The sequence below is a fragment of the Manacus candei genome, unplaced genomic scaffold (assembly GCF_025592945.1).
Source record: "Manacus candei isolate 608988 ecotype Guabito, Panama unplaced genomic scaffold, ASM2559294v1 h1tg000340l, whole genome shotgun sequence".
NCBI lineage: Eukaryota > Metazoa > Chordata > Aves > Passeriformes > Pipridae > Manacus > Manacus candei.
In genome coordinates this window covers 26,350-52,170 of record NW_026138388.1, presented here as the reverse complement: position 1 = coordinate 52,170, position 25,821 = coordinate 26,350, and the positions used below count along the sequence as shown (strand labels likewise).

The 25,821-nt window shown below is 56.8% G+C and overlaps 2 protein-coding genes across 4 annotated transcripts; one reads left to right on the top strand and one right to left on the bottom strand.

Annotated features, from left to right (window-relative positions):
- Positions 1-119: 119 nt before the first annotated feature.
- Positions 120-9,457, bottom strand: DCAKD (dephospho-CoA kinase domain containing). Of its 3 annotated transcripts, none has more exons than XM_051775718.1 (6): positions 9,340-9,457; positions 7,651-7,727; positions 5,819-5,936; positions 3,657-3,860; positions 1,780-1,867; positions 120-1,306 (listed from the first exon to the last, which is right to left on the bottom strand). In XM_051775718.1, exons 3-6 carry the CDS (start codon positions 5,928-5,930, stop codon positions 1,021-1,023), a joined length of 690 nt encoding a protein of 229 aa, XP_051631678.1. In that variant the 5' UTR covers positions 5,931-5,936; positions 7,651-7,727; positions 9,340-9,457; the 3' UTR covers positions 120-1,020. The 3 variants fall into 3 exon arrangements, with proteins under 3 accessions (XP_051631678.1, XP_051631677.1, XP_051631676.1); XM_051775717.1 differs by lacking the exon at positions 9,340-9,457 and adding an exon at positions 9,082-9,234; XM_051775716.1 differs by lacking the exon at positions 9,340-9,457 and adding an exon at positions 9,043-9,122.
- Positions 9,438-25,684, top strand: NMT1 (N-myristoyltransferase 1). The gene is made up of 12 exons (XM_051775715.1): positions 9,438-9,611; positions 15,180-15,294; positions 16,542-16,686; positions 18,447-18,565; positions 19,033-19,124; positions 19,723-19,839; positions 20,550-20,720; positions 21,036-21,144; positions 22,186-22,356; positions 22,582-22,749; positions 23,403-23,540; positions 25,388-25,684. The coding sequence occupies exons 1-12, from the start codon at positions 9,484-9,486 to the stop codon at positions 25,406-25,408; spliced, it is 1,494 nt and encodes a 497-aa protein (XP_051631675.1). The 5' UTR covers positions 9,438-9,483; the 3' UTR covers positions 25,409-25,684.
- The last annotated feature ends 137 nt before the right edge of the window (positions 25,685-25,821 follow it).

The window sequence follows — 25,821 nt, the reverse complement described above, 5'->3', positions numbered from 1 at the left end:
CAGCCCCCCTCAAGGAAGCTCAGGGCAGGGCTGACGCTCCGAGCAGCTCCTGGAGCAGCTCAGGGATGTTTACTGGGAAGAGCACGAGCGCCCGTCAGCTCTGCCTGCGTGTGCTGAACTTTACAGAGCGCAGCCGTGCCCCGGCATAGGAAACGACCTGGGAATGGGCCGGGAAGAGCTGCGGGAGCAGCCGCGGGAGCAGCTGCTGTTCAGTGTTTTATTAAAACAAAAGTGAAGAGCCAGCACCCGCCTCGCCCAGGCTCGGCTCTCCCGCCGGGAAAGCGCCGCCGAAGGAAGCTCAAACAGCAGGAAATGAGTCTGAACGAGGCAGAGCCCAGATCTCTGCCCGTTCCAGGCTGTATCAGACCCTCGGATCCAAAGACAAGGGCGACCCACGAGCATGGTCACAGAATTAGAGGGCAGGAGGGAGGGGAGCAGCCACCTGAACACCCGACCCACCCACGTGAACGAGGTGCTGTCCACCCCCCCCAGGCAGATTTAACACGTTTCCATTAAATCAATGTGAAAGAGGGGAAATCCCAGGTCTAAACTCGGATTAGGAGGGCTGAGCTGCAGGGGATCACCCCAGGGACATTGTTGGCAGGGACAGGGCCCAAGAGGCCACCTCTTCCCAGGGAAGAGATTGTCCTGGAAGACACTAAAGTGAGATTGTCCCATATTAAAGTAAGATTGTCCTGGATTAAAGTGAGATTGTGCTGGATTAGAATGAGATCATCCCGGATTAAAGTGCCTCAACTCACCGAAGTCCCACCATAGAGACCCACAGGGGGGACAACAAGAGCGTCCCCCCACAGGCACAGCTGGTGGGCAAGAACCTGAGCAGGGAGAAGGTGCCGGAAAAAACCCCCCTGGCTACATCCACCTTGGGAACCGTGCAAGGAGACACCTCTCGCCGCTGTCTGCATTCAGCTGGCAAAGCTCATTAACAGAGGTGGCCTTTTGGTGCCCTTTTCAAACCAGGGAATTCAGGCCCCTTCCCTGACTAAGAGAAAAGGTGAATTAGGAGATGAGATGCCGCAGGAGGAGGAACACCAGCCCCCCGAGCCCGGCGACGGCCGCGCCCGCCGCCAGCCGGGCCCAGAGGAAATCCAGGGAATCCTCGAGGCGGGCGTGGAGCCGCAGCACCTGCCGGCGGGTGCTCTCCCGGTCCCCCGAGTTGTCGATGACGTGAGTTGCCCACTGGAGCTTCTCCTCCAGTGGGATCTGGGAGCTGATCCGGGCGTCGGCCGCGTCCGCGTCCAGCCCGTTCCGCCTCATCAGCCGCGCGCGCTGCGCCGGGGGGTCACTGCCGGGGGGGGATGGAGCTCAGCTGGGGTGGGAGGGAAGGGGGGTCTGCCTTCCTTGGGCATGAGGGGGGATAATAAAGTGGGAATGAGAAACATTCCCCGTGTCGTTTCTGCCCCAGCCATTGGATCAGCACTGCCCAGGATGACCCTGCTGCGTGTTTTTGGCACTCCCACAGCCCACAACACCAGGCAGTGCCCCAAATCCTGCCCCAGCTGATGGTGCACAGGCTGTAGAAGGCCCAAAGGAACAACATTCCCTGCATGATGGTGCTAGCTTCCAGGGAAAGCTCAAGAAGCCCCCTCAAGTGCACTAGGATGAAGGGAGGTGCCACAGGACAAAGGGAGATGTCACTTCTCTCAATGGGCTTCGCACCAGGGCAGTGGCTGAGCCCTCACCAGAGCAGAGAGATGTGACAGCCCCCTCTAAGAGAGGTGGCAGTGTCCCTGTCCTCATGGTTTCTGGGGCACTTACCAATAAACCAAGACCGTGTATCTCATAAACTTGGTCAACCCGCGGGTCTCGAAGAGCAGGGGGATGTCCAGGATCACGTAGCGGTATCCTGTGGAAATGGCAACACCCCCCAGAAAAGGGAACAGCATTAACCCCCGTTCCCAAATCCCTCCTGCTACACACACACCATGGCCATGAAAAGCAAAGGAAGTGGGAACTGTACAGCTCCATGATTGCAGCAGAGCCCGTTCGCCCTCCTCCCTCTCGCAGGGAGGAAATGGTTTCATTCCAAGTTTCCAGAGGGAAAAAAAAAAACCAACACAACCCTAACCTGGCTGCTCTCAGACCAAAGGTGAAGCTGCAGAAATATAATGAGGAGCTGAAATGAGGAGCTGAAATGAGAGCAGCAGTGCCTGGCTGGCAAGAGCAGCAGCCATGCTGGGCTCTCCCGGGAAGCAGTGTCCACAGCAGGATCTGCTCTCCATTCCTTCCCTTGTCCAAGACTTTGCCAGGCTGCAGTCATCTGAGCCAACCTTCCCCAGCTCAGTTTTCCTGCCTTTATGCAAAGTTTTGGCTATACAGCTCCATTTTTCCAAGGGGAACAAGGAAATCCTTGCAGACCTCTCGCAGCTGTGACACTGAAACATGGGGGAGCCTCTGGGCATGGCCCCAGGGCTGAACCCTCACCAAAACTGGCTGAGTTTGGTTTAAAAGCACTGTCACCATGAGGAACAGAGCTTGCCACAGCCAGTCACCATCCCCCCAGGCCCTGTGGCCCCCAGTTTTCCCTGTGCCTCTGCCCTTGGCCAGCACCAGCTCTGTGGTATCTGGGGAGGTGGGAGATGCCCTGCTGAGCCTGGGGGAGCAGGAGAGAGGAAGGGAAAGCTCTAAGCCAGGATTTCACTCCCCTGTGTGTGCCTCAGCCACAGGGACACCTCAGGTTTTGCTGCTGTCCCCTCTTTATAACCCAACCCCCCTAAACCCCACAGCAAACAGAGCCTGGACAGAGACATCATCCAAGGAGCCCCATTCCACCGCATCTCCGCCCCCAGAGGCTTCTTGCTGCCCTCCAGTTTGATCGATCAGAGCTTTCCTTACACAGCGATCCTCAGAGACAACATCCAGCTATCCCAAATCATTAAATCCTGACTAATGAGGACAAAGCTGCCTGCTGAAGCCACACAGCGCTCTCGCCGAGGGCCAGCGCAGCATCCGCCTCCTGAGCCCACAGCCCCGGGTTCAAGACTCCATCTCTGCCTCCCGGCTTTCCTGCCTGTTGCTTCCTTTGTGTCCCTCCTCCTCCTCACCCTGCAGCAGAGCTTGGCCCCATGGAGCCCCAGCACAGGCCTGTTCAGCTCTCACAGGGCTCCAGCTCTGATAAGTGCCGCGGATCCAGACTGGCTCTGTGAAGTCTGTCATACACGGAGACCTCCAGAACAGCTGGTGATCTTATCTGGCATTTCTCCAGCCCTGCCTGACAGCTGCATTTGTTCCATGTGTCGGGGGGAAGGCAGGACTTTGGAGCCCACAGCTGTCAGCCCGTCTCTCACCTTATCGGTGCTCTGAGGGCTGCACAGCTCCCACCGAGGCCGGGGGCAGGGAAGGATATTCGGCCATTTCGGGAGTGTGACATTATCTGGGGGGTGATCTCAGCACAGGCCTCACAAAGCTGCTCCCAGGCCCCACAGATACACTTTAAACCGCAGAGGAAGGCGGTGAAGGGCAGCAGTGAAAGGCAGGAGTGAATCAGGAATGAATCCTCCAAAGGCCACCGCTGGCAGAGCACAAAGGCTGTCACTCAACGTCCCTTCCCCTTCTCCGTCCCTGTCCCTCTCCCCACATTCAGGGACAGCTCCTGCCCGAGAGGAGTCCCCGAGGGCTGGGACTTGGCCTCTTACCGAGCACAAAGTACTTCAGGATCTGCTTCAGCATCTCCTTCAGGATCTCGGGGTGGGTGATGGAGTTCAGCAGCCGCCGTTTCTCCGGCTGGGAGAAGATGATGTTCCCGAGAGCCTCGCGGTTTATCTCGCCGTTCTCCAGGAGGATCTCGGTGCCAAAGTACCGCAGGATCTGCTGGTGGGCCTTGGAGTGGGGCTGCACCACTGAGAACATCAAACAGCCGGGGGTGAGGGCTGGTTTTACAGCACTGTTTGCATCAGCAGCCGCCCCCAGATGGGGTTTGGTCATGAACGGACTGAGCTGATCCTCACCGGGGCACCACATCTGCCTCCAGCACATCTGCCTCAGCACCAGCTCCTGCCAGCAGCCCTCCCAGCCCAAGGTCCCTTGCAGGGCTGACACCTCCTGGGAGATCAAAGTGTCCTGCAGACATTAATTCAGCACCACAACCCTCCCAGCCCGTGCTGCTGCTCGGGGTGACAAGTCAGCAGGGAGGGCAGGAGGACACAGCCGTGGCCACACGCCAGGGCAGGGGCAGGAACTGGGCTGGGCTGACTCCCACCAGTGAGGAATCAATCCAAAGGGACCAGGACCAGCTGAAAACCTCAGCACTACATGAACACACACTTCTACAACCTTTGTCTGGCTGCTGCTGAGGTATTTTTTTTTACTGTCTTCAACTCAGTCACTAAATTCTTCAGGAAAATTAACACAAAAAACCTTCTAAAAGCTCAATCCCCAATCAGCCCTTGCAGGGACTTTGACGTTACAGGAGCGTATAACTTTAAAGCCACCAAAAAAAATCACCAACAAAAGGGATGCAGCAATAAAATCATAATTAAGCTCCAGCTGAGGGTAACCACAGCGAAGGAGAGAGCAGCTAATCATCTCTCCCAAATCCAGGAACATTGCCACAGGTTGTAACCTCAGGCCAACCTCATAAAAGTCTTTAAGACCAATTTCTTCCTCCCGTGGAATATCACATGGAGGCAGTTTTGGGATGGGTGAAATCCATATAGTAAACAAACACGTATAAAAAAGGAATTGGAGGAAAATAAAGTGATTGGTAGAGAACTGACACAGAGTATCTGTAGTGTTTTCCTACCATCTCCAAGGGGTTTTAGCACCTCCAGCAAATTTCCTGCACCTCGAGGGGAATTACAGTGCAATAAAATGTTAAAGCATCACAGCTTTGAGTGGCTACACAGTAAGTTCTTCACCAAACAGAAAAGTTCTGGCACTTCCAAATGACACCACTGCACCACAGCTCAGCTGCAGCCCCTGGACCTGCCACATGCAGGATCCATAGAATCCCAGAATCCCAGGCTGGCTTGGGTGGGAAGGGACCTCAAAGACTACCCTGTGGGCAGGGACACCTTCCACTAGCCCAGGTTGCTCCAAGCCCTGTCCAACCTGAGCCAGGACACTTCCAGGGATGGGGCAGCCACAGCTCCTCTGGCCAAGCTCTCTGTTCCCCTTGTCATCCCTGTGGGATGGAGGGGTTAACACCCCACAGCTAATCAGGGAGAGCAGCACCTGCTCCAGTCCTGCTGAGGCAACAGACCTGGAATTCTGGCTCTTCCCTCTAGCCCAGGCAGCCCATTTGAGAGCAGCAAGAGGCAGGTGTGCAGTGCAGGAGTGTGGACCGAACTCCCTGACCTGGGTTCTCTGGAGCCTCTTTTTTGGTTTTTTTTGAGCACATTAATTTTGAGGTCTGATCTCTCAGTGTCACCAAGAAAACAACATCCAGCACAGAGGGACATTCTCATTCAAGCCTGTAGTGATCCCACCCCACATAACTGGGTGACAGGATGGGTGTCCTGGATGTCAGGGGGGACACTGGATTAGCCAAGGGAACCACATTAATTTTGCCCAGAGTTGGCTTTCAAAGCTGGGAAACATCACACTCCAGGAGAGAGAAACTCAGGGCATGATCTCCCCACGGTGTTTCTTAGGACACGATCTTCTTTTTTTGGTTATTAAAAATATATCCCAGTTCCAATCCCCTTCCCCCGGAGGCAGCTCCACAGCCTCACGGAGTGGGAAGCGGGAGGGAAACACTTGGATGTACCCAGAGCACCCTCTGCCGTCAGCGCCTCCCGGCAGCGATCCCAGTTGTCAGGGGAACCTCAGGGAGCAGGATCAGCCACGGAAAACTCACCCTCCCTGGCAATAAGGTCGGCGTCGATCACGGCACAGCCCAGCTCCCGCAGCACGGCCACCACCGTGCTCTTCCCCGACGCAATCCCACCCGAGAGTCCCACCAGGAACATCGTGCTCTGAAAGGGGAAAGAAAGGAGCTGGAAAACGTGCCAGGACAGGGCTCTTTTGTTTGTGCTGGGCACAGCAAATATTTAGCCCAAAACAGGTGGCTTCATTCGAAGCTCATTCTCTCTGGGTGTTACTGAGACATCGGCAGGATTTTGGCACCCTCTGGGCTGGGAATTCCTGTTTCACAGGCTGCAGGATAATGCTGGGTTAAACGAGGCTTCCCTGGACCCCCCTAACTCTGGATGTGCCACTTGAGCCAGCCCTCAGTTCCTCCAGCTGGTTTATCTGCAGCTGCAGCAGCTCATTCCCCTTTAGCACCTGCACCCACCAAACCAGTCTCACCTCCAGCACCATAAACCATGGAATCATGGAATGGTTTAGTTTGGAAGGGACATTAAAGTCCATCCGTTCCCACCCCCTGCCATGGGCAGGGACACCTTCCACTAGCCCAGGTTGCTCCAAGCCCTGTCCAACCTGGCCTTGGACACTTCCAGGGATCCAGGGGCAGCCACAGCTTCTCTGGAAAATCCATTCCAGCCCCTCCCCACTCTCACAGGAATAATTCCTTCCCTATATCCCATCTATCCCTGCCCTCTGGCAGTGGGAAGCCATTCCCCCTTGTCCTGTCCCTCCATCCCTTGTCCCAAGTCCCTCTCCAGCTCTCCTGGAGCCCCTTTAGGCCCTGGAAGGGGCTCTCAGGTCTCCCTGAAGCCTTCTCTTCTCCAGATGAACCCCCCAACCTCTCCCAGCCTGGTTCCAGAGCAGAGGAGCTCCAGCCCTTGGAGCATCTCCATGGCCTCCCCTGGACCTGCTCAGAGAAATCAGAGGAAATTTCTGGTAGGGTTGGTGAGGGTGACAGTGACAGGGTCAGTGACAAAGAGGAAGAATTCAGACAACATCTCAGCGTGGGAGAACACAAGCACTGGGAGGGAGAGCCCTGCTCGATCCTGCAGCTGGGTAGGGGAGATCAGCCACCTCTGACATAATGGGGACACAGAGCCCACAAGGCACTCAGTGCATCCCATTCCCACACTGCCTGGCAGCCCAAGGGGCACAGAAACCACGGCTCTGAGCAGCAAACTGGTGTTTGTGAGCTGGCAAACACAGCCTTGGACACAGACCCTGTGCCTGCCCACGGCCCTGAGGCCAGGGGGGGCTGGTGACCCCCCAGCTCCTCTCACAGCTCCTGCACAGAGATCCCTGCTCAAGCCAGACCCTGCAATTCTCTAAATCCAAAAGGCTCTGTAATGCTGAGGCAGCTCTGGAGGGCTGAGGGGACTCCTGGGAGTATCTGCATCCCAAAAAGGCAACAGCCACCGGAGGTTGGGAATGAACCCTGTGACCCCCTCCAGCCCCAGCCCAGGCTGTCCAGGGCTTTGTGCAGCTGAGTCCTGCAAACCCCCAGGGACAGAGGCCCCAGCTCTGCTGTCACCTTGTGACACCACCCTCACAGGCAAGGGGCTGAACCTCCCAAACCCCATTTTCCTGCCTGTTGTCTCTGAGAAGGAACTGGCCCTGTGGTCTTTGGCCAGGAGCCATAGGCTGCTGGTGGTCACCCCTCAGCCCCCTCCTGCCCAGACCCAGCTCCCAGAGAGCCCTGTACCCCAAACCCAACAATCTCAGCCACCACTGCTCTGCCCAACTGGTTTCTGGTCTCTCCCCTCCCTCCAGACACCTCTAGCCCCCCAAAAAACTCAGCACACACAGGACCCAGGTACCTACTGCCTGCACTGTCCCCCACGAACAGGGGGCTGCAGGAGGGCTGAGATGGGTCAAAACACAGCACTGTGTCCTCTGGGCTGGAAAACACACACAAAAAAGACACTTTAGTCATAATTAGCTCCTACAAACAGGACTCAAAAACAGAGTTTAGGGGAAGACAGGGGCGGGTGAGTCCTGTGGCAGCTGGAGGCAGCTCAGCAGAGGGAAGAGGCAGAGTTGGAGTAAAAGCCAGGAGCTGATGCCAGCCCACAGCAGCACCATGTGCTCCTTCCCCTTCCCAGACCAACAGATGGGGAGAACTCCAGCAGCAACAAGGGGGAATAATCCAAAAGGACTCAGAAAGGGCACTTCTGATAAACAGCAGCGCTTTGGGGTGGCTGACAAACACCCCAAGCAGGACCTGGATGCCCCAGGGAGCCTTTTCTGGTGTTACTGTGGGCCTAGTGTGACAGAGGGGCTGTTTGTTTATCCCATCAGGTTAAATAAAATATTGCTCTCCCACCAGGATTTCATACACCTGCTGCAGGAGGAGCCTCACAGCAGCTGCACAGGGAAGATCCACATCGCAGGGGTGGAGGCTCCACATGCCTGTTTTTTTGAAAAATACACTCAAAACTCTGCTGCCCATGTAGAGTAAACACAGGGCTTTAACTGCAGCAACATCAGTGTTCTGGCCTCCAGCCTCAGCTGGGATTTGCTCCCAAAAAACCTTCTATTTCTGTCCCTCCGTTGCAGGAATTACTGCAGGGGGAAGCAGCCCTTGGAAGGGTTGTCCTGGAATCCAGGGCCAGCCATGGCTCGGAACATTCGTGCTGTCCAAGGCTCAAGAGCTCAAGCACAGAGCTCAGCACACGGAAGGAGGCATCAATATTTAACGAGCCCGGGTGTGAAGTGCATGCGAGGGGAGAGAGGCCAGCCCGCTGCTGCAGCTGCTACAGGCAGGAGCCAGAACCAGTTTTCCCCAAAATACATTTTTTGGCTATATTCGGCCTGTGCCACTAAATCAGAGATGGGGAAAGACAAAACGCGAGGCATGGAGGCTGTTTGGGCTGTAAAGCCGGGAGAGCTGCTCCAGCAGCGAGGAACGGGGAGAAGCACCCAGGGCACCGACGAAGTGGGTTTTAAACACTGAGGTGCCCCAAATTCCCCTGTGTCCCATCTCCTCTGGTTGCTGACCGCAGCACATGCTGCCAGCCCCAATCCACCCATCACAGCGACCTGCAATGTCCTCCCGCACCACCCTACACTCCGGCTCTCCCTCTGCGCCCGTCCCCGGCTCTGGCACAGGGACAGACCCGGCGTTTGGCTCGAGGAGGCGGAGGTTAAAAGGAAAAATCATTAAATACACGGTTAATTAGGGGAAAAGAGCCGCCCCCCCCCGCCCTGACCCACCCGCGCCGTGGGACCCTCTCGGCGCCCTCACTCGCTCACCCCCTGCCCGCCTTCACGCGCCCCGCAGTATCCCGCGCGCCTATTGGCTGGCAAGAGGCGGGGCGCCTCTCCCAGCCAATCGGCACCGCCTTCATTGGGCTGGGCCCACCCCCTCCAGCGGGAAGCGGGCGGAGACGGGGACACGCGGCCTCGGTGCGGGACAGGTGGCCGAAGGGGCCGGGGCACGGCTCTCCGCCACGGCGGGGCTGCCCCGGTGTGAGGGAACCCTCCCGCCCCGGGACATCCCCAAAGGCTCACGGGAATTGTAGTCCTGGCCGCGGCACAGCCCGGCCCCCGCAAGACCGCGCAGACTACCGCTCCCGGCATGCCCCGCGGCGCGGCGCCCAATCGCGGCGCGCCTTGTTGCGGGGGCGCGGCCGGCGCCCAGGGTCCCGTTTCAAGATGGCGGACGACAGTGAGACAGCAGTGAGGCGGCCGCCGGCGCGGCTCCCGCGACCGGCGGCGGAGGAGAACGACCACGAGCACTGCAGCGACTGCGAGAACGAGGCGGAGCACGGCTCCAACCGCGGGTGAGCGGCGTTCGAGGCCGCGCAGCGCGGCGGCCGCCGGGGCCCATTGAAGGGAGGGCAGCGGCCGGGAAGTGAGCGGCGCCCCGCCCCCTCAGCGCGCTGATTGGCCGGCGGGCAGAGTGCCGCGCTGCGGTTGGTCGAGCCGGCTGTCGGTCAGGCGGGGGGCGGGGCGCTGCGGGAGCGTGTCCGGAGCTGGCAGGGTCGGGTGCGGCCGCGGCGCGGGGGGGTGACCATTGACCTCAGTGCCTTTTCCTGACAGAAATGAGCCCATTTACTGTGTCTCCTCGTCCTGGCCTTAGAGACACACTTAGACGAGTGTCTCTCCATATTCCCTCTGCCCTCCCAGCCCGTTCCTGGCATCCGCGTGCCCGCGGTGACACCCAGGGTGGTGATCCCGCTTCCCTGGAGCGTGTGGCATCCCCTGCGCCCTGGAAGAATCCCAGGCTTCTGCACGCCCATCCCGTCGTTATCCTACACACACACAGCCCGGGGTTTTGCAAGGCTGTGCCTGCATTGTCTTGTGGTTGGAGGTGTGTGGAATGATGGAATAACAACAATGAGGATGGGAGTGAGCACAGGCAGCGAGGCAGGTCCTTATCTCGATAGGGTAGAGCTGGAATGCCAAAAGTAGCATCGTCGTTACTTACTCATTGCCTTAATTAACACAGTGCAGAGCTCACTGTGTGTCCAGGATTTGCAGGAGAGGCTTGGTGCACATTCCAGCTGGGAATGGGTGTGTCAGCCTGTGGCTTTCCAGAGGTTTCCAGAGGTTTTGTACCTAGTGCTTCCCTCACCTGAGCCTCGCCACTCACCTGGAGTCCCAGCAGGTGTGCAGACCATCAGCCTGAAGAGCCTTTCTCCCTCCATGAGCAGCTTTCCATGGGCAATCCTGCCTGCCCAGCAACGGGAGCAAATAAAAGGTCACCCAAGAAATATCACAGAGCCTTTTTTTATGACAGCACAACTGCCCATTTATATTTCCTTTGCCCCCCGGGCGTGGCTCCGTGTCTCGCTTTAATCGGTTTAGCCGCGCTCGGGGAGGTCTTTATTTTCTTTCCCTCTGACATGATTAGGTTTGTGGGAGCCAGAGCCGAGCAGAGCACAGACAAGGTGCTTAATCAAAGCCACTTCCCAGCCCAGAGGTTCCTCCTGCCCTTTTTGCCAGGAAAAGGTGTGTTCTGGAGCCCTCCTCAGGTCCTGGTGTGTGATTCCTGTCACCTGGAGGAGCTGGAATGTTTTTGGCTGCAGATGCCACAAGCCAAGTGGGAGATGTCCATTAGGAAATAGTTTGAATTGCTTGGGTGGTGGGCACAGTGATGAGGAGCACAAGGCAGGGGGGCTTTGGAGCTCTCTGGGAAATCTCCTGCCCCTCAAAACCTCCTGGGGATCCACCCAGGAGAGACCAAGCAGTGGGAAAGGGGGTGGATTTCCTTCTGGATGTTGATTCCATACCGTCACATCCCATTGGGGTGTGGGAGTGTTTCGGGTCACCCCAGTGACACTGTCCCCAAAAACAGGACAGGGGATGGGCCTGGAGCTGCTGAGCTTTGGAGAGCCACACTGGGGGTGCTGTCAGTGCCAGTCTGTGCACTGGATCCAGGCACTGAGGTTTAAAACATGAAAGTATTCCTTAGTGAAAGCAGCACTTCCTTTCCTTTTAAGGACAGGAAAGAGGAATTAGGTTTCCTCAGCCTCCATCTCGTGTCAGCAGAGGGAAGTGGCTGCACTGCTCTCTGCTGTGGCCATCTGAGTTGATTGTCCAATGAAAACACACTCACTTTGGTGTTTGTCATGTTTTCCTTTGTGTGGAGAGTGTGTCCTTCTGCTGTGTCCCTGGTGTTTGTGGAGGGTTTATTCCCTGACTCTGGAAATGGGCTCAGGCTGGTGGGGTTTGTCACCTCACAGGCAGCAAGGACAGCGGTGACACCAAGGATTGGAGTGTCCCAGCCCCGTGAAACAGGTCAATTCCAGGCAGGAAGAGCTTGGGAATTCCCTGAAGTGCAGCTGGGTTGTTGCTGGATAGGGTGTGACGGGGGAAAAGGAGCTTTTCCAGAGGAGCAGCTGCCAGTTTGGCAATCCCTGCCAGCACTTCACCACAAAAGGATGTTCCTGGGACAACCACATGTGGAATTCAGCTGTAGGTGTTGTGTGGGGCACAGTAACTGAGCTCTGCCATCTGGAGATCCTCCTCCCTCCCCGGCCCCTAACGAGATTACAGCCTAAGCACTGCTCCTGATTAGCCCCAGGTTTGGCACACGGATTTTCCAGCACCTAAATAGGGAGCTGGGATCAACTCTTTCTCATCTGACACCTTCCAGCCTCTCACCAGGCTGAGGGAGCCGAGTTGTCCCGCCTTGTGCTTCCTTCCTCACCTTGCAGAACCAAAGCCCTCAGATCTGGGAATACAGCAGGATCACCCACGGATCCAGGGGATGGAGGGGTAGATGCCGAGTACCAGTTTGTTACTGGCTGTGTGTGGTGTTTTCCAGAGGCTGGAAGCAGTCAGTTTGAGTGGGTCTCACCCTGAACAAGCCCAGTTGGTGTATTTAGGTGCTTCCAAAACCCAGTTTTCGAGATCACTCAGGTTATGGGTGTTGTTTTCTGGGCAGTGGTTTGTGCCTTTCCCTCCAACTCAAGGAGCTGTCTGGTAATGGGAAAGGAGGGATTGGAGTGCCAGGCAATGGCCATGATGATGGTGATGCCTTTCCCAGAAGAAGGGCAGAGTGTTTTCCTTAGCCAGAAAAGAGACCATCGTGATCCCACGGGGAATTGGAAGATGTTTCACCAACGTGCCCTTCTCCACCTGCTTCATCTCTCAAAGCACTTTGGAATGGAAAGAGGATCTGGGAGGAAAAAAGGGAGGAAAAGAGCGCTGAGTGCAGCTGGGAAGGCTGGAAGGCTGTTGGATGGGAGCTGGGCTGGCAGCTCCCCCTTCCTGGGGGTGAAGCTGCTTCAGCCCCCTCGGCTCCACGGGTTGGGTCAGCTGCAGTAGCTGGGGTTTTGGATGGTGGTCATTGTCCTTAATTTCAGTGTCTGAGGGGCTGCAGCTGCCCTGGATAAAGAAGATATTTGCTTCCTAACTAGATTTAAAATAGAAAATACGTATTGTTATTGCTTCTGAGTGAGTTGGTCCTTCGGGTTTTCCAGCATTTTCCTGTGTGGTGGTGACTCCTCCCCTGGGTTGGTTTTCATCTCCTTGATGGAGCAGGATCCTTCCCCAGGCAAATGCAAAACCTCATCTCACCTTCTGCCACCCTGATTTCTTCCAGGGCACGCCAGCTTTGCTCATAAATCAGGGAGGGTTTTACCTGTGAGCCTGGCTTGGTTGGACTGAAGTCATTAGCACCACGCTGGGACTTGGCAGCTCTGATTTATGGAGCCCAGCGACGCCCACGGAATACGAGGGGAGCGTTTTGTTTGCCTCATCTGCCACCTGCAGCATCCCAGTGTGGGGGTGAGCTGGGAAAACGTGTCTGTCTCCTCTGCAAGGGGCGGCTTCCGGCCCTAGGATGTGCTCAAGAATTCCCCTCGTGCTGTTAAAATTGGTCGGAAATGCTTTGGATGCGTTCGTTGCCGCTCCAGGGTGGTTTGGCTCAGCCCGGGAGCTCAGAGTGGCCGGGATGTGCCCGGTCCCGCCCCTGCTCCTCCCCAGGGAGGTAGAAAAGCCGTCACACATTTGTCATGGAAATCAATAGCGGTGTCAGCGCCGCTGTGTTGGGATTAGCGCTGCTGTCATGTCCGAGCCGCGGCTCCCGCGTGGAGGCAAAGCCCTCTCCTGGCAGTGGGAAGGAAGGTAAGATTCCCCCCAGGGAGGGTTCAGCAGCGCCACGGGATGCTGGTCCTTGGAGCTGCTGCTCCCCTCTCTGCTCTGCTGCAAACAAACACTTCAGGTGCTTCTGGAGAAGAGGGGGGGCTTCTCTTCCCTCCCACTGTGGAGCAGCTCACCCTGAGCCGCTGCTTTTTCCCTGTGCCAGTAATGCTTCCTGTCTCCAGTGTTCCACACAGGGCTCTGCCGATCAATTTTCTGATCCTCTTCCTTTGGTTGCTGCTGGTTCCCTTTCCCCAGCACATGCTGCTGTTCAGGTTTTTGCCCATGGGAAAGCTTCCCCAGCCCAGCAGCTCCGTGTCTTGCAAACCAGGACAGTGCAGCCCATCACGTCAGGTTTCTGTGTTGCATCCACAGGCACCTCCTCGCCCAGCCCTCCCATCTTCATCCCTCAAAAACCACAGTTCTCTATCCACTTTTCCCTGGTTTCATAACCCACTTGCTGCTCAGCTCAGGTATTTCATAGAATGGTTTGGTTGGAAGGGACCTTGTGGTTCCAACCCACTGCCACCTTCCACTTGTGTTTTTTTAAGCTTTCTTCCCCTCCCAGCTCCTCCTTGTTCTGTCTTCACTGAAATAAACAGTTGGATGCTGCTCCAACACATTTGCCAGCATGTTTCTTCTTTCTTTTTCCTGCTCCACCCTCCTCACCACTGTCTTGTGTTTGGTAAAGACATGAAGCTGCTCTAGGAGTGTGTGGTGCTTGAGGGGGTTCCAGGCTGGGCAGGTCAGAGCTGTGGGGTTGTCCCTGCTGTGAAAGCAGCAGTTGTTTTGGGCTGCAAGGAACGAGACACCTCTTGTAGAGTAAACATGGCAGAGCCACTCCAGGGTTGAATTTCCCCCTGAGCCCTGACCCTCTCAGAGGCTGTGGCCTTGTTTTGGGGACCACTGAGGCTCCTGCCAGGCTTGGGGTGCCCCAGCTCTGCAGCAGTAACATCACCTGTGCTGTGTCAGGTCCTGCAGGACCATGAGATCACCATCACCTGACCCCACGTGCCAGGCCAGGGGCAGGCACCTCTCCTGTGCTTTGGTCCTGGATTTGCCATCAGCAAGGCCGGCTCAGCGTGGGGCTTCACCCCTGTGGCTGTTTTGGGGTGATCATCATCAGGATGTCCAGGGCTGTCCTGCATCCCTGAAAGAAGGAGCAGTGCCCTGGCGCGTTTCCCACCCTGCAGTCCCAGAAATTTGCTGCTCAGTCTCGATTTTCCAGCTCCAGCATAACAATATAATCATTTTCCAATAAACAGCATCCCTAGAGCATCACCCCTGCAGGGGAGGTGACACTCAGCGCAGTGTCCTTGGCCACCAGCCCTTCCGTGGTGCCTGGACCTGCTGCAGGGCCTTGTCCCCAGGGCTGGATCAGCATTTGCTGCTCCCACATCCATCCTTGGGCCTGGGGAGGAGGAAAAAGCGAAAGCTGGACATGCCACCACTCCACGGGGTGGATTTGGGCACATGTGGCCGCACAGGGGAATGTGACAGCAGAGGTATGGTCACCTGTGGTGCAGAGCAAACCTGCAGGGTCAGAGGTGTTGGCTTTGATCCCTTTTTGGGAGCTCAGAGGGAATTCTCTGCTGTGAAGTGGGTGCTTGGCTGCACCCTCTGTGCACGGAGCATTCCCCTTCCTGGAGACTGACATTCAGCAGGGAGCCTGTATTTTCTTTGGAGAGCTTCAGAAGCCCAGTAAATGTCCTCCCCAAAGAAAACCCCAAGGCTGCAATGATGTTTCTTTTGTTCCCCAGGGGCCTGAGTCCAGCAAATGACAGCGGAGCCAAAAAGAAGAAAAAGAAACCCAAACGGAAGAAAGAGAAAGGAGGAGGAGACCAGCCCGACCAGGCTCAGGACCAGCCAGTGAAGGTGAGCCCCCCCTTCCCAGAATTACAGCCCCACACACCAGCCAGCCCCATCCTGAACCTCTCCAGTGCAGCTCAGAGCAAGGAAGGAGTCCCCAGTCCTGGTTTTGGGCACTTGGCTGCTCCATAAACTCCAGCCATGGAGTGATTTCCCAGCCTGGCTCCGTGTGTGGGAATTGTTGTGCAGAAGGTGTTTGCAGAGCACTCCAGGGATAATGCAGCCCTTGGCTGGATGTCCCAGCCACTTCCAGGGTCACACTGGCGCCTCTGAGCTGCTCTTTCCAGACACCAGCTGCCTGTCACAGGCAGGAACTGCCACGCTGCCACCTGCCAGCTCCCTGTCCTGCCTGTCCTGCCTGCAGCAGCACAGGGGTGACACCTGATGGTGTTGATTTTTGGCTTGATTATCACCAGAACAGCAGCCAGGGAGAGCAGGGGCTGTCTTATCCCTCTGGGCTTTGCCTGATCCTCTCCAGCAGCTGGTGATTTGGGAAGGGGTGTAGGACATGAAGGGTTTGTCCCTGCCAGGGTGGCACCCTCCCGTCCCCTCTGGTCCTGTGGCAGGGGACATATCAACAGAGACTGTTTTCTGCCTGATGCCCAGTTCCCATCCAAATATTTGGAATATTTTGTCCATCTGACTGTGCAGAGCTTTAAACTGGGGCTTTGCGTTTTTCCAACTGAGTTCCCCAGGGATCAGGGAGGAGCTGGGGCTGAGAATTCACTGCAGAGCCACCCACCCTGAGGAAGAGGAGGAGGGGAGTGTCTCATCTCGACTGAACTTCTCTGATTTGTCCCAGGGACTCCTCTGGAAGCTGCAGTTTGTGGATACAGATCCAGCTTAGATGGAGGAGGCTGAACAATGAGAGGGAAAAGCCACTGCAGGAATCCCCAGCGCTGGCTGTGGGTTGATCCAGGGGGCCCTGCAGGGTGTGAGGAAGGGAGGTTTGCTCCTGGTGCTCACAGCACCCTCTTAACTGAACCTTAAAGTATTTTCAGGCAGTTCCTCCATCCCATTTGTCCCAGGAGTGCCTAAAAAGCAAGTCTAGGTGTGTGGCAGGTGGCTGGTGGAAGGGTTCATCCATCCTGTAAAGGATTGAGGCTGGGAAGGGGGTCTTGTGCCTGCTCTCCCCTTCCTGGCAGTGCCCCCAGGCAGGGTCAGCTCCAGGATCCCCTGAGGAGGAGCCAAAATACAGACCTGCTGGCTCAGTTTATTCATTTCACCTTCCCACCCTCCTTTCTTGCCCTCAGGTGAACTCCTTACCCGCTGAAAGGATCCAGGAGATTCAAAAAGCCATCGAGCTCTTCTCTGTAGGTCAGGGCCCTGCCAAAACCATGGAGGAGGCCAGCAAGAGGAGCTACCAGTTCTGGGACACACAGCCAGTGCCCAAGCTCGGTATGTGCAGCCCCCTCACTGTCCTGTGGGCCCTGGGGGAAGCCTTATTGTCCCCAGGCTGCTCCAAGAAGCCCTCAGAGAAACCTGGAAAAGCTGGTCTGTGGCCACCAAGTGAGCCCCTGGCTGGCCTGGGCTTCAGAGGCATCACAACCACTTCTGCACCATTCAGCACAGAGGGACGAGAACCACTTCAGACATCTGATTTGATGCCTCCTGCATTTGGACATCCCTTAATCCCAGTCCATGACTTGGGTCTCCCCAGCCCTCTGTGCCCAGTTTTCATGCACGGTGTTGCCACATCCTGGACTATCCAGCTCTCCTCTTTTTGGGGTTGGAGTTTCCCATCCAGAGGCCCTTGGAGGGGAAGGTAACTTGGGGTGAGTTGGGGCCAGACAGTGATGGGAGCTGCTCCAGGAGGCAGGTCCATGTGCTGAGTCCCAGCCCACAGTTTCCAGGTTTACCTGAAGCTTGTCATGGCTTTGAATTGGCTGCTCCTCAGTAACTCCCTTCGTGGGGTTGTGTCTGACCTCTCTTGCTGCAAACACCTTATCTGATTCCCTTTCCACGGGAATTCCCTTTCCATGCTGTCAGCACCACTGTGAGGCTTATTTTGGGTCTCAGAACCTGTTTGCTGGGAGATGGTCTCAGCTTTGTGCTGGGAAAATCCCAGTGAGGTGGCAGGGGGTCATGTGAGGCAGCAAAGCCTGCTCTTGCATTTCCCATTTTTCCCCGAGGACCCTGGACATCACAAACTTCATTTCTGCTTGGGAAAAGCCTGGAGGAAGGGTGGGAGGTGTCTTTTGGGGAGGGAGAGGCACAAAGCAACCCATTCCTCTCAATGCCATGTTGCTGGCCGTGTCCCAGCATTCCTCATGGTCCTTGGGAGCACACTCTGGCACATGAGGATATTTAGGGCTGGATAACAGGAGGGCTGTGGGATTTTTGGGGCCAGATTCCAGAGCAGTTCAGCACCTGCTCAAAACAGAGAGGGCAGCCAGGGGTGAGCCTTTCTGGGAGCTGCCCCGGCTGGGTGTGATGGGGGAAGTTCTTGCTCTGGGCTCTCACCACCTCCCCATTGCCTGGAAACCTTTTCAATGCCTTTTTAAGGGAATTCCTGATTAGCAGGACTCGCTCCTCCTGGCAGCACTGAGGTGGTGCCGCTGTGCTGACATCCCAAATAAAGCTGGAGCTTGAGCTGACATGTCCTGGCTGAATCAGGGCTTTAGGACTCAGTGGTTTTACAAAACAAAAGTTGTGCTGTTCCCTGCAGCTCTTCCTTGGGCTCAGTGGGCGGGAAACACGGACACTTGCCAAGTGGCAGAGGCCAGAGCTGGCAGGAGAATCATCCCATGGAGCAGCTCCCGGGAAAGTGCTGGCCAAGGCTGGGAGCATGGGGATGGGGAAGGATGAGGCATCACACGTGGACCTGGAGGATGTAGCTGTGGCTGTGTTTGGTCACCTGAGCAGCACTGGTGAGGTTCTGGAAGGAGAAGATCTCAGGAGGACCATTTGCATCCTGCACATCTGTGGAAGAATAGAACAAGGCGTTGCTGGGACTGAGGTGTTTGTATTCAACCCCACCATTGCCCTGGAAGCAGTTTTGATTCCCTGCCCTGTGTTGTCCCAAGCTGGGAGGGTGAAATGACAATCCCTGGCTGCTCCAGGGACCTGGGGTGGGAGACATGAGGAGTGTTGGTCACCAGACTGAGGCTTGGCCTCACACAGTGGAGAGTTCCATGGCTCCCTGCTCTCTCTTCCAGGAGAGGTGGTGAACACCCACGGCCCGGTGGAGCCGGACAAGGACAATATCCGTCAGGAGCCATACACCCTGCCCCAGGGCTTCACCTGGGATGCCCTGGACCTCGGGGACAGAGGTGTGGTGAGTACAGGCACACGTGTGTTGGGAGGGCATCTCGGTTGGCAGTGCCTTACTTGGACTGTTGGAGATTGTTTTGGGGACGGAAACGTGTCCCGCACCCCACCAGGAGACTCCAGCTTGGTGTTACACCGTCTCCTTGGGGTTGGATGGCTCTGACTTCCTTGCTGCAGTTCCCTCTCACCCATCCCATGTTGGCCTGGTTTCTCCATGGGGACAATAAGGATGCCTGAAGCCAGGCATTCCCTTAAGAAAACCTTTCAGACCGTGCCCCACCTCCCTGGGAGATGACCCAAGGGCACCAGGGCGTGTCCTGCTGCTCTCCCTGCTCTGCCCCAGGACCACAGTGCCTTTAGCAGGGACGTGGCTGTTGTGGCCACACAGGAAGCATTCAGGGTCCCCTCTGGGGGCAGCTGGGGCAGGTGGTGACTGAGTGACCTCCTTAACCTGTGTGCTCTGTGCTGCTGTAGCTGAAGGAACTCTACACGCTGCTCAACGAGAACTACGTGGAGGACGACGACAACATGTTCCGGTTCGATTACTCCCCCGAGTTCCTGCTGTGGTGAGTGGCACCAGGAGTGTGGAGCAGAGGGGTTTGCATGCTGACAAGCCTCATCCCAGTGACAGCACTGCAGCTGCCTGTGCTTATCCCATCTCACTTCCTCCTGAGATGTCCCTTCCCCATCTGTCACCCGCGTGTTGTCCCAGGGACACTGCGAGGGGGGCTGTCACCCAGCCCTGCCTGCCTTCAGCTCCTTTGAGATATGGGAGCCTAAAACTGGACCTTTTTCCTCTTTGCTTTGATCCCTCAAGTGTTTGTGAACATCCCAGTAGCTGAGGAATTTCCCAGTGCCCTGGAGCTGTGGGAGGAGGGCGGCTGCCAAGTGATGCTGCCAGCAGTTACCTGTGGAGTCCTGTTGCAGCAGAGCTGTTTCCTTGGGGTGTTCCTGAATTGAGGAATGTGGATTTCCTGCTGTGTCACTAGTGAGGACTGGCCTTGGCCTTGGAGTGCAGGAATTGCCGTGGATCCCAGCACATCACTGTCACCCTCTCATCCTCCTGCCTGCGAGCAGGATGCAGGGTGTCCCAGGGCAGGGGGGGAGGCAGGAGAAGGCACACTGGGGACATGGGAGGTGACTGTGAGGTGTGTCTCTCCCCAGGGCACTGCGTCCTCCGGGCTGGCTGCCCCAGTGGCACTGTGGGGTCCGAGTTGTCTCCAGCAAGAAGCTGGTTGGATTTATCAGCGCCATTCCAGCCACAATCCACATCTATGACACGTGAGTGCTGCTCCCCTGCCTTTCTCATCCTGCCTCTTGCTGGCAGGTGGGGCTTCCTGGGAGCACTGAGGGGGTCTGGCTATGTTGTCCTCCCCAGCCCACAGCCAGACCTGCACCCTGCAGCCTTGTAGGAGAAGATGGGAGATATTTGAGGTAGTCAGGGCAGCTCTGCACAGGGACATCTCGAAAGTCAAGAGCTGTGAAGGCTTTTCCTCAATGAGTGAGGTCAGCTCAGAGCTCTGGCTTACAGAATTCATCCAGGGCTGGATGGAGACACAGAATATCCTGAGTTGGAAGGGACCTCTGAGGATCATCCAGTCCAACCCCTGGCCCTGCACAGACACCCCAACAATCCCACCTTGTCCCTGAGAGCATTGTCCAAACCCTCCCTGAGCTCTGGCAGCCTTGGGGCCATGCTCACTGCCCTGGGGAGCCTGGTCAGTGTCAACCACCCTCTGGGGGAAGAACCTTTTCCTGAGATCCAACCTAACCCTCCTCTGACACAGATTCAGACCATTTTTCCTGGGAAAACCATGGGTAACAGCTTAAGGGCGAGCTCTCCAAACCCAGCCCTTGCCCCTTGGCCCTTCCCTGAGGCGTTGCCTCCTCACTCCCTTGAAGGGGCTGGAGGTAAATCACCCAGGGCGTTGGTGTGATCCTCCCAGGTCAGGACAGTCGGGTCTCATGTTCTGCGTTGTTCCTTCCCCAAGAGAGAAGAAGATGGTGGAGATAAACTTCCTGTGTGTCCACAAAAAGCTGCGCTCCAAGCGGGTGGCTCCGGTGCTGATCCGCGAGATCACGCGGCGGGTGCATCTGGAGGGGATCTTCCAGGCTGTTTACACTGCGGGAGTGGTGCTGCCAAAGCCTGTGGGGACTTGCAGGTGAGTGCCTGTGGCTCTCCAAAGATTTCTCTCCACACATCTCCTGTTCCCAAAGTCCCCTCTGACCAGTAGCACCTGTGGGATTCCCGAGACAGGAGAGAGTGATCCCAGCCCAGATTTCTCCTCCCTGCACTGCCCTTCCAGGATTAAGTCCAGCGGCTTTGCTAAAGCTGCTCATGTAACCCAGGAGAGGAGACTTTTGCAGCACAGGCACCTCAGGGGGAGCTGCTGGCCCGATGTTCTCGCTTGCCCTCACGGCAGCTACGAGACCCTCGTGCCCCAGAACCATCTCCCACCGCCAGTGTGTTTCCGCAGGTACTGGCACCGCTCCCTGAATCCTCGGAAACTCATCGAGGTCAAATTTTCCCACCTGAGCAGGAACATGACTATGCAACGTACCACGAAGCTTTACCGGCTGCCCGAGGTGGGTTCCAGCCAGGAGCAGAGCTCAGGAATTGCCCCTGGCTGGGCCAGGCTGGGAGCTGGAGCACAAACATCCCGGCCGAGGTCGAGTCCTCTGCCTGGTCACCCGGGGTTTGCCCGTGTGGTAAATGACTCTGTCAAGCAATTGTGCTTTATTTAATCTTTATGCATTTCTGCCTGAGTACCTACATTTTGAGGGCAAATTCTTGCAGTTAGAGGACCCTGTGAGGTTTTGTTTGATGGTGAGTCATAGCCTGTCCTCCTGCTTAAAACAAGCAGGCAGATCTGACAGCCTTCATCTGTCCAAACACAGCCTCAGCGTGACCTTGGAGCGCGTTAGTCCCTCATTCTTCAGTCACACTGATCAGATCTGGCACTGCAGTTGTCCTGCTGGGGAAGTTCCCCAGCTGGATAGGAGAGAAAAAAAACAAACAAAGCGTTAAAATTGCCACCACCTTCCCCGACCTTGTTGACTCCTTTCTGTCGGCCAGAGCTGCCCGTTTGGGTTGGAAAGTGCTGTTTTAGTGCTGGGCAGCACAAGGCTCCCAGCTCCTGCCTCCTGCCACCACACAGGCACCAGCTGCTGGGGTGAAGCTGCTGGTTTCTGCACAGGAACTCAGCCCCAGAGCAGATCTGGGCTTGCTGAGCCATCCCAACCCTAGATTAGTAAGTGAGGCCAACTGGGAATAATACCAGGCAGCTTCTTGCAGAGCAAGGACATGTCTCCCAGCCTGTGCCTGCTGTGAGCGGGAGCAGAGACCTGAAAGGAAGCAGAGATTGGTGTCATTAGTGGGTAGGAGGCCACTGCCAGTGGGACCTGACCTGGCACACGGGGCTCTGGGACGTGCTGTTCTCTCTGTGATCTTTGCCATCGGTGTCACGGCCGATCACATCCATCCTTTGCTGGGCACGCAGGGCTGGGCTGGGGGGCTGAAAACGGGCTGAGCTAAGCAGAGAACATCTCTGTGCTGCTTGCTGGAGAGCCCTTGGCTGGGAAAAACCACCGTGCAAGCAACAGAAGGGTTTGTCCCACTTTCTGTAGACTCCCAAGACTCCCGGCCTGCGGCCCATGGAGCACAGGGACATCTCTGCCGTGCACAAGCTCTTGACTGAGTACCTGAAGCAGTTCCACCTGACGCCCGTGATGAGCCGAGAGGAGGTGGAGCACTGGTTCTTACCTCAGGAGAACATCATCGACACCTTTGTGGTAGAGGTGAGAGGCAGGAGCAGGGTGATGGGGGGTGTTTTCCTGGGTTTTGCCTCTGCTGGAGCTGTGAGAGCACTGAGATGTCCTTCCAGGGTGGGCGTTTGCTGGGGGGTGGTGTCTCCATCCTGGGCTGCTCAGAGTCCCCTCCCACCCACTGGAAAAGCCCCTCTAAGGCTCTTTCTGGGCTTTATCCCAGCTCTGACATGTCATGGCGTCACTTCTGCCTTCCAGAGCACCCCGGGGGAGGTGACAGACTTCCTGAGCTTCTACACTCTGCCCTCCACCATCATGAACCACCCAACTCACAAGAGCCTGAAAGCTGCTTATTCCTTCTACAACGTTCACACCAAGACGCCTCTCATCGACCTCATGAGTGACGCCCTCATCCTCGCCAAGTCGGTGAGGGACAGCAGGGACGGGGTGGCACCAGGGCACTGGGAGCTCACTGGGCACTGGGAGCTCACTGGGAGCTCACTGGGCACTGGGAGCTCACTGGGCAGCTCACTGGGCACCGGGAGCTCACTGGGAAGCTCACTGGGCACCGGGAGCTCACTGGGAAGCTCACTGGGCACCGGGAGCTCACTGGGAAGCTCACTGGGCACCGGGAGCTCACTGGGAAGCTCACTGGGCACTGGGAGCTCACTGGGAGCTCACTGGGCACTGGGAGCTCACTGGGCACCAGCAACTCACCGGGAAGCTCATGGCAGGCTGGACACCCTTGGTTTTGTGGGAAGGGCCAGCCACAGGGCTGTTCCTAAAATCCTAGAGGATCTGCCACTCAGGAGAGGGATGCAGGGGTACCCTGAGCCTTCCAGCTCGTGGTGAGCAGAGCTCAGGGTGTCTGCTTGTGTCCTACAGCAAACAGTCCTGCTGTGTGTCCATAGGACTTGGATTGAGGGTAGGTGCACTGAGGCTGAGCTCTTACCTGCTGGCCTTGGGCCCTTTTTTTGGGATGCAGAGCTGGGCAGGAGAGGGGGACAGGCAGCTCACAGGTGGGAGGAGCTCTCCAACATAAAAGCAGGAGCTCATGGTTTTGTGTCTTCCCTGAGCAGAAAGGATTCGACGTCTTCAATGCACTGGATCTCATGGAAAACAAAACCTTCCTGGAGAAGCTGAAGTTTGGGATCGGGGACGGGAACCTGCAGTATTACCTGTACAATTGGAAGTGTCCCAGCATGGCCCCAGAGAAGGTCAGTGCCGTGGGGTGGGGGGTCCTCCTCGTGTGTTGGAGGGGGTCTCGTCCCCACAGCCCCAGGGAAATGAGTTTGTTACACACCCCTCAGTGTTCCCAGGCTGGCTGGTGTCTGTCACAGGTGAATCCAGTGTCAGCTCCTCTGTGCTGTCCCTGCTGTGCCTGCACAGAGGCTGTCCCTGGGGAAAATCCCTGGACACTCATCTCTCCAGGCTCATTTTAGTCTTGAACTAGTGCAGGTGCACCTCACACACACCTGCATGGACAAGCCCTCCCCTCTCTGGGAGGAGGGCAGGCACAGAGGGGACAGGCAGAGGGCTGCAGGGTGACACATGGGACACCAGAGGTTGTGACAGTCACCTGGGAAGCAGTTGCTGTGCCCTGTGAGCCCTCACAAGACCCAGGAGTCACCACACAGCCCTGCGTGTCACTATCCTAGTGGGGTGGGAGGAACAACCACCCCCTCTGGAGAGAGCAGGAGAACTTCAGAGGTGTTGGGTTGTTGTGAACAGGATCCCGTGAGGATGAGCTGTGTCACCATGAGCCATGGAGTCACAGGGTGTCACCTTGTCCCCAGGGCCAGCAGCCACTCCCCACTCAGCTGCTCCCAGTGCTGGGCCATGGGCACCCCATCTGCCAGGCCTGGCTGTTTTTAGGCAGTACCTGGTTGCCACTGTCCCTCCACTCTGAAGATGTTCAGCATCTGTCCAGTCCACAGCCCCCTTGGAGAGGATGGTGCTTGAGAGCCAGAATCTGCACAGCTACATCCCAGCTAATTAATGCCTTAACAGCTAATTAATGCCTTGATGGCAGTCATGGGGCTTTGCTTCCATGATGTGAAGCCAGGTCTGTCTCTGGACACAAAACACACACCCTAACCAGCCTCACTTGGCCACTGAGCCTTCCAGGAAACCCCAGGAGATTCCCAGGAGGTGTCAGCAATCCCTTTTCTCACTGGAAGAGCTGGTGGGTTGGAGAGCCTGGTGCTGGGAATGCTCCCAGGATGTGCCCTATGGTGGGGCTGACCAGAGACCAGGACCACCCACCAGCAGTGGGACTTGTCTCAGGACTGGGCTCTGGGAAGCAGCTTCTCCCAGATCATAGAATCATGGAATGGTTTGGGTTGGAAGGGACCTTAAAGCCCATCCAGTTCCATTTGCTTTCCATAGGCAGGGACACCTTCCACTATCCCAGGTTGCTCCAAACCCCATCCAACCTGGCCTTGGACACTTCCAGGGATCCAGGGGCAGCCACAGCTTCTCTGGGCAACCTGTGCCAGGGGCTCACCACCCTCACAGCCAAGAATTTCTTCCCAATAGAATTCCTTCCCAATATCCCATCTAACCCTGCCCTCTGGCAGTGGGAAGTCATTCTCCCTTGTCATGTCCCTCCATCCCTAGTCCCAAGTCCCTCTCCAGCTCTCCTGAAGCCCCTTTAGGCCCTGGAAGGGGCTCTCAGGTGTCCCTGAAGCCTTCTCTTCTCCAGGTGACCCCCCCAGCTCTCCCAGCCTGGCTCATGGCAGAGCCGTTCCCTCCCTCTAATCATGAGCTCAGGAACATCCCTGGCTCGTGAGTCAGGTCTGTCTCACAGCCTGGCGGGGTCTGTGGTTCGTCACACCCCAAACATTGGTCACCTCCCCAGAGCTGGGCAAGTGCCCATGTGCCCATTCAGCCACAAGCCCAGGGCTTTGCTGCTCTCAAATATCCCAAAACTGGTGAGGAAACCCACATGGACAACTGTGAGCCCTCCCAGCTGGCACAGTGAGGGGTCGGGAGCTGTGTCTGCCCGGAGCTGGGAACGCCGGTGCTCGGGCACATCCTGACTCCCCATTTCCATTGGTCCCAGGTCGGACTGGTGCTGCAGTAAGTGAGCCCTTGCCAGGAGAGCGTGGAGGAGCCGGGCCTGGTGGAGGTGCTGCCCCTCATCCTTTCTGCCAAAGCTGGACCCACACCGGGCCAGGGGGAACCGGAGCAGCCGCCCAAGGCTCCCGCCGCCACCCGCCGCCTCCTCATCTGGTCTGGTCTGATTTGCATCCTCGTAAAGACACGATCAAGGGAATGTAACTGCTGAAACTAGATCATGATTGGCATATAATGGAGTTAACGGGTGAATAATAAAAGTATATATTATATATATTTTAAATCTTTCCTGTTCCCAACTGCCATGAGTCGCATTCGGCCGCTGCACCGGGACTGTTCTCCGTGGGCACACTGAGGTGGAGGCTGCGGCACCAGCGTGGTGGAGCACCGGGATGTGGTGGCCAGTGGCCAGGTCCTCCT

Bases quoted from the DNA above. Each gene is read 5' to 3' on its own strand.
- NMT1 (XM_051775715.1), top strand. From the start codon at position 9,484: ATGGCGGACGACAGTGAGACAGCAGTGAGGCGGCCGCCGGCGCGGCTC. The intron at 9,612-15,179 runs GTGAGCGGCGTT...TTTGTTCCCCAG, and splicing joins GAGCACGGCTCCAACCGCGG to GGGCCTGAGTCCAGCAAATG. The intron at 20,721-21,035 runs GTGAGTGCCTGT...GTGTTTCCGCAG, and splicing joins AAGCCTGTGGGGACTTGCAG to GTACTGGCACCGCTCCCTGA.
- DCAKD (XM_051775718.1), bottom strand. From the start codon at position 5,930: ATGTTCCTGGTGGGACTCTCGGGTGGGATTGCGTCGGGGAAGAGCACG. The intron at 3,861-5,818 runs GTGAGTTTTCCG...TGATGTTCTCAG, and splicing joins CGACCTTATTGCCAGGGAGG to TGGTGCAGCCCCACTCCAAG. The intron at 1,868-3,656 runs GTAAGAGGCCAA...CCATTTCCACAG, and splicing joins CCTGAAGTACTTTGTGCTCG to GATACCGCTACGTGATCCTG.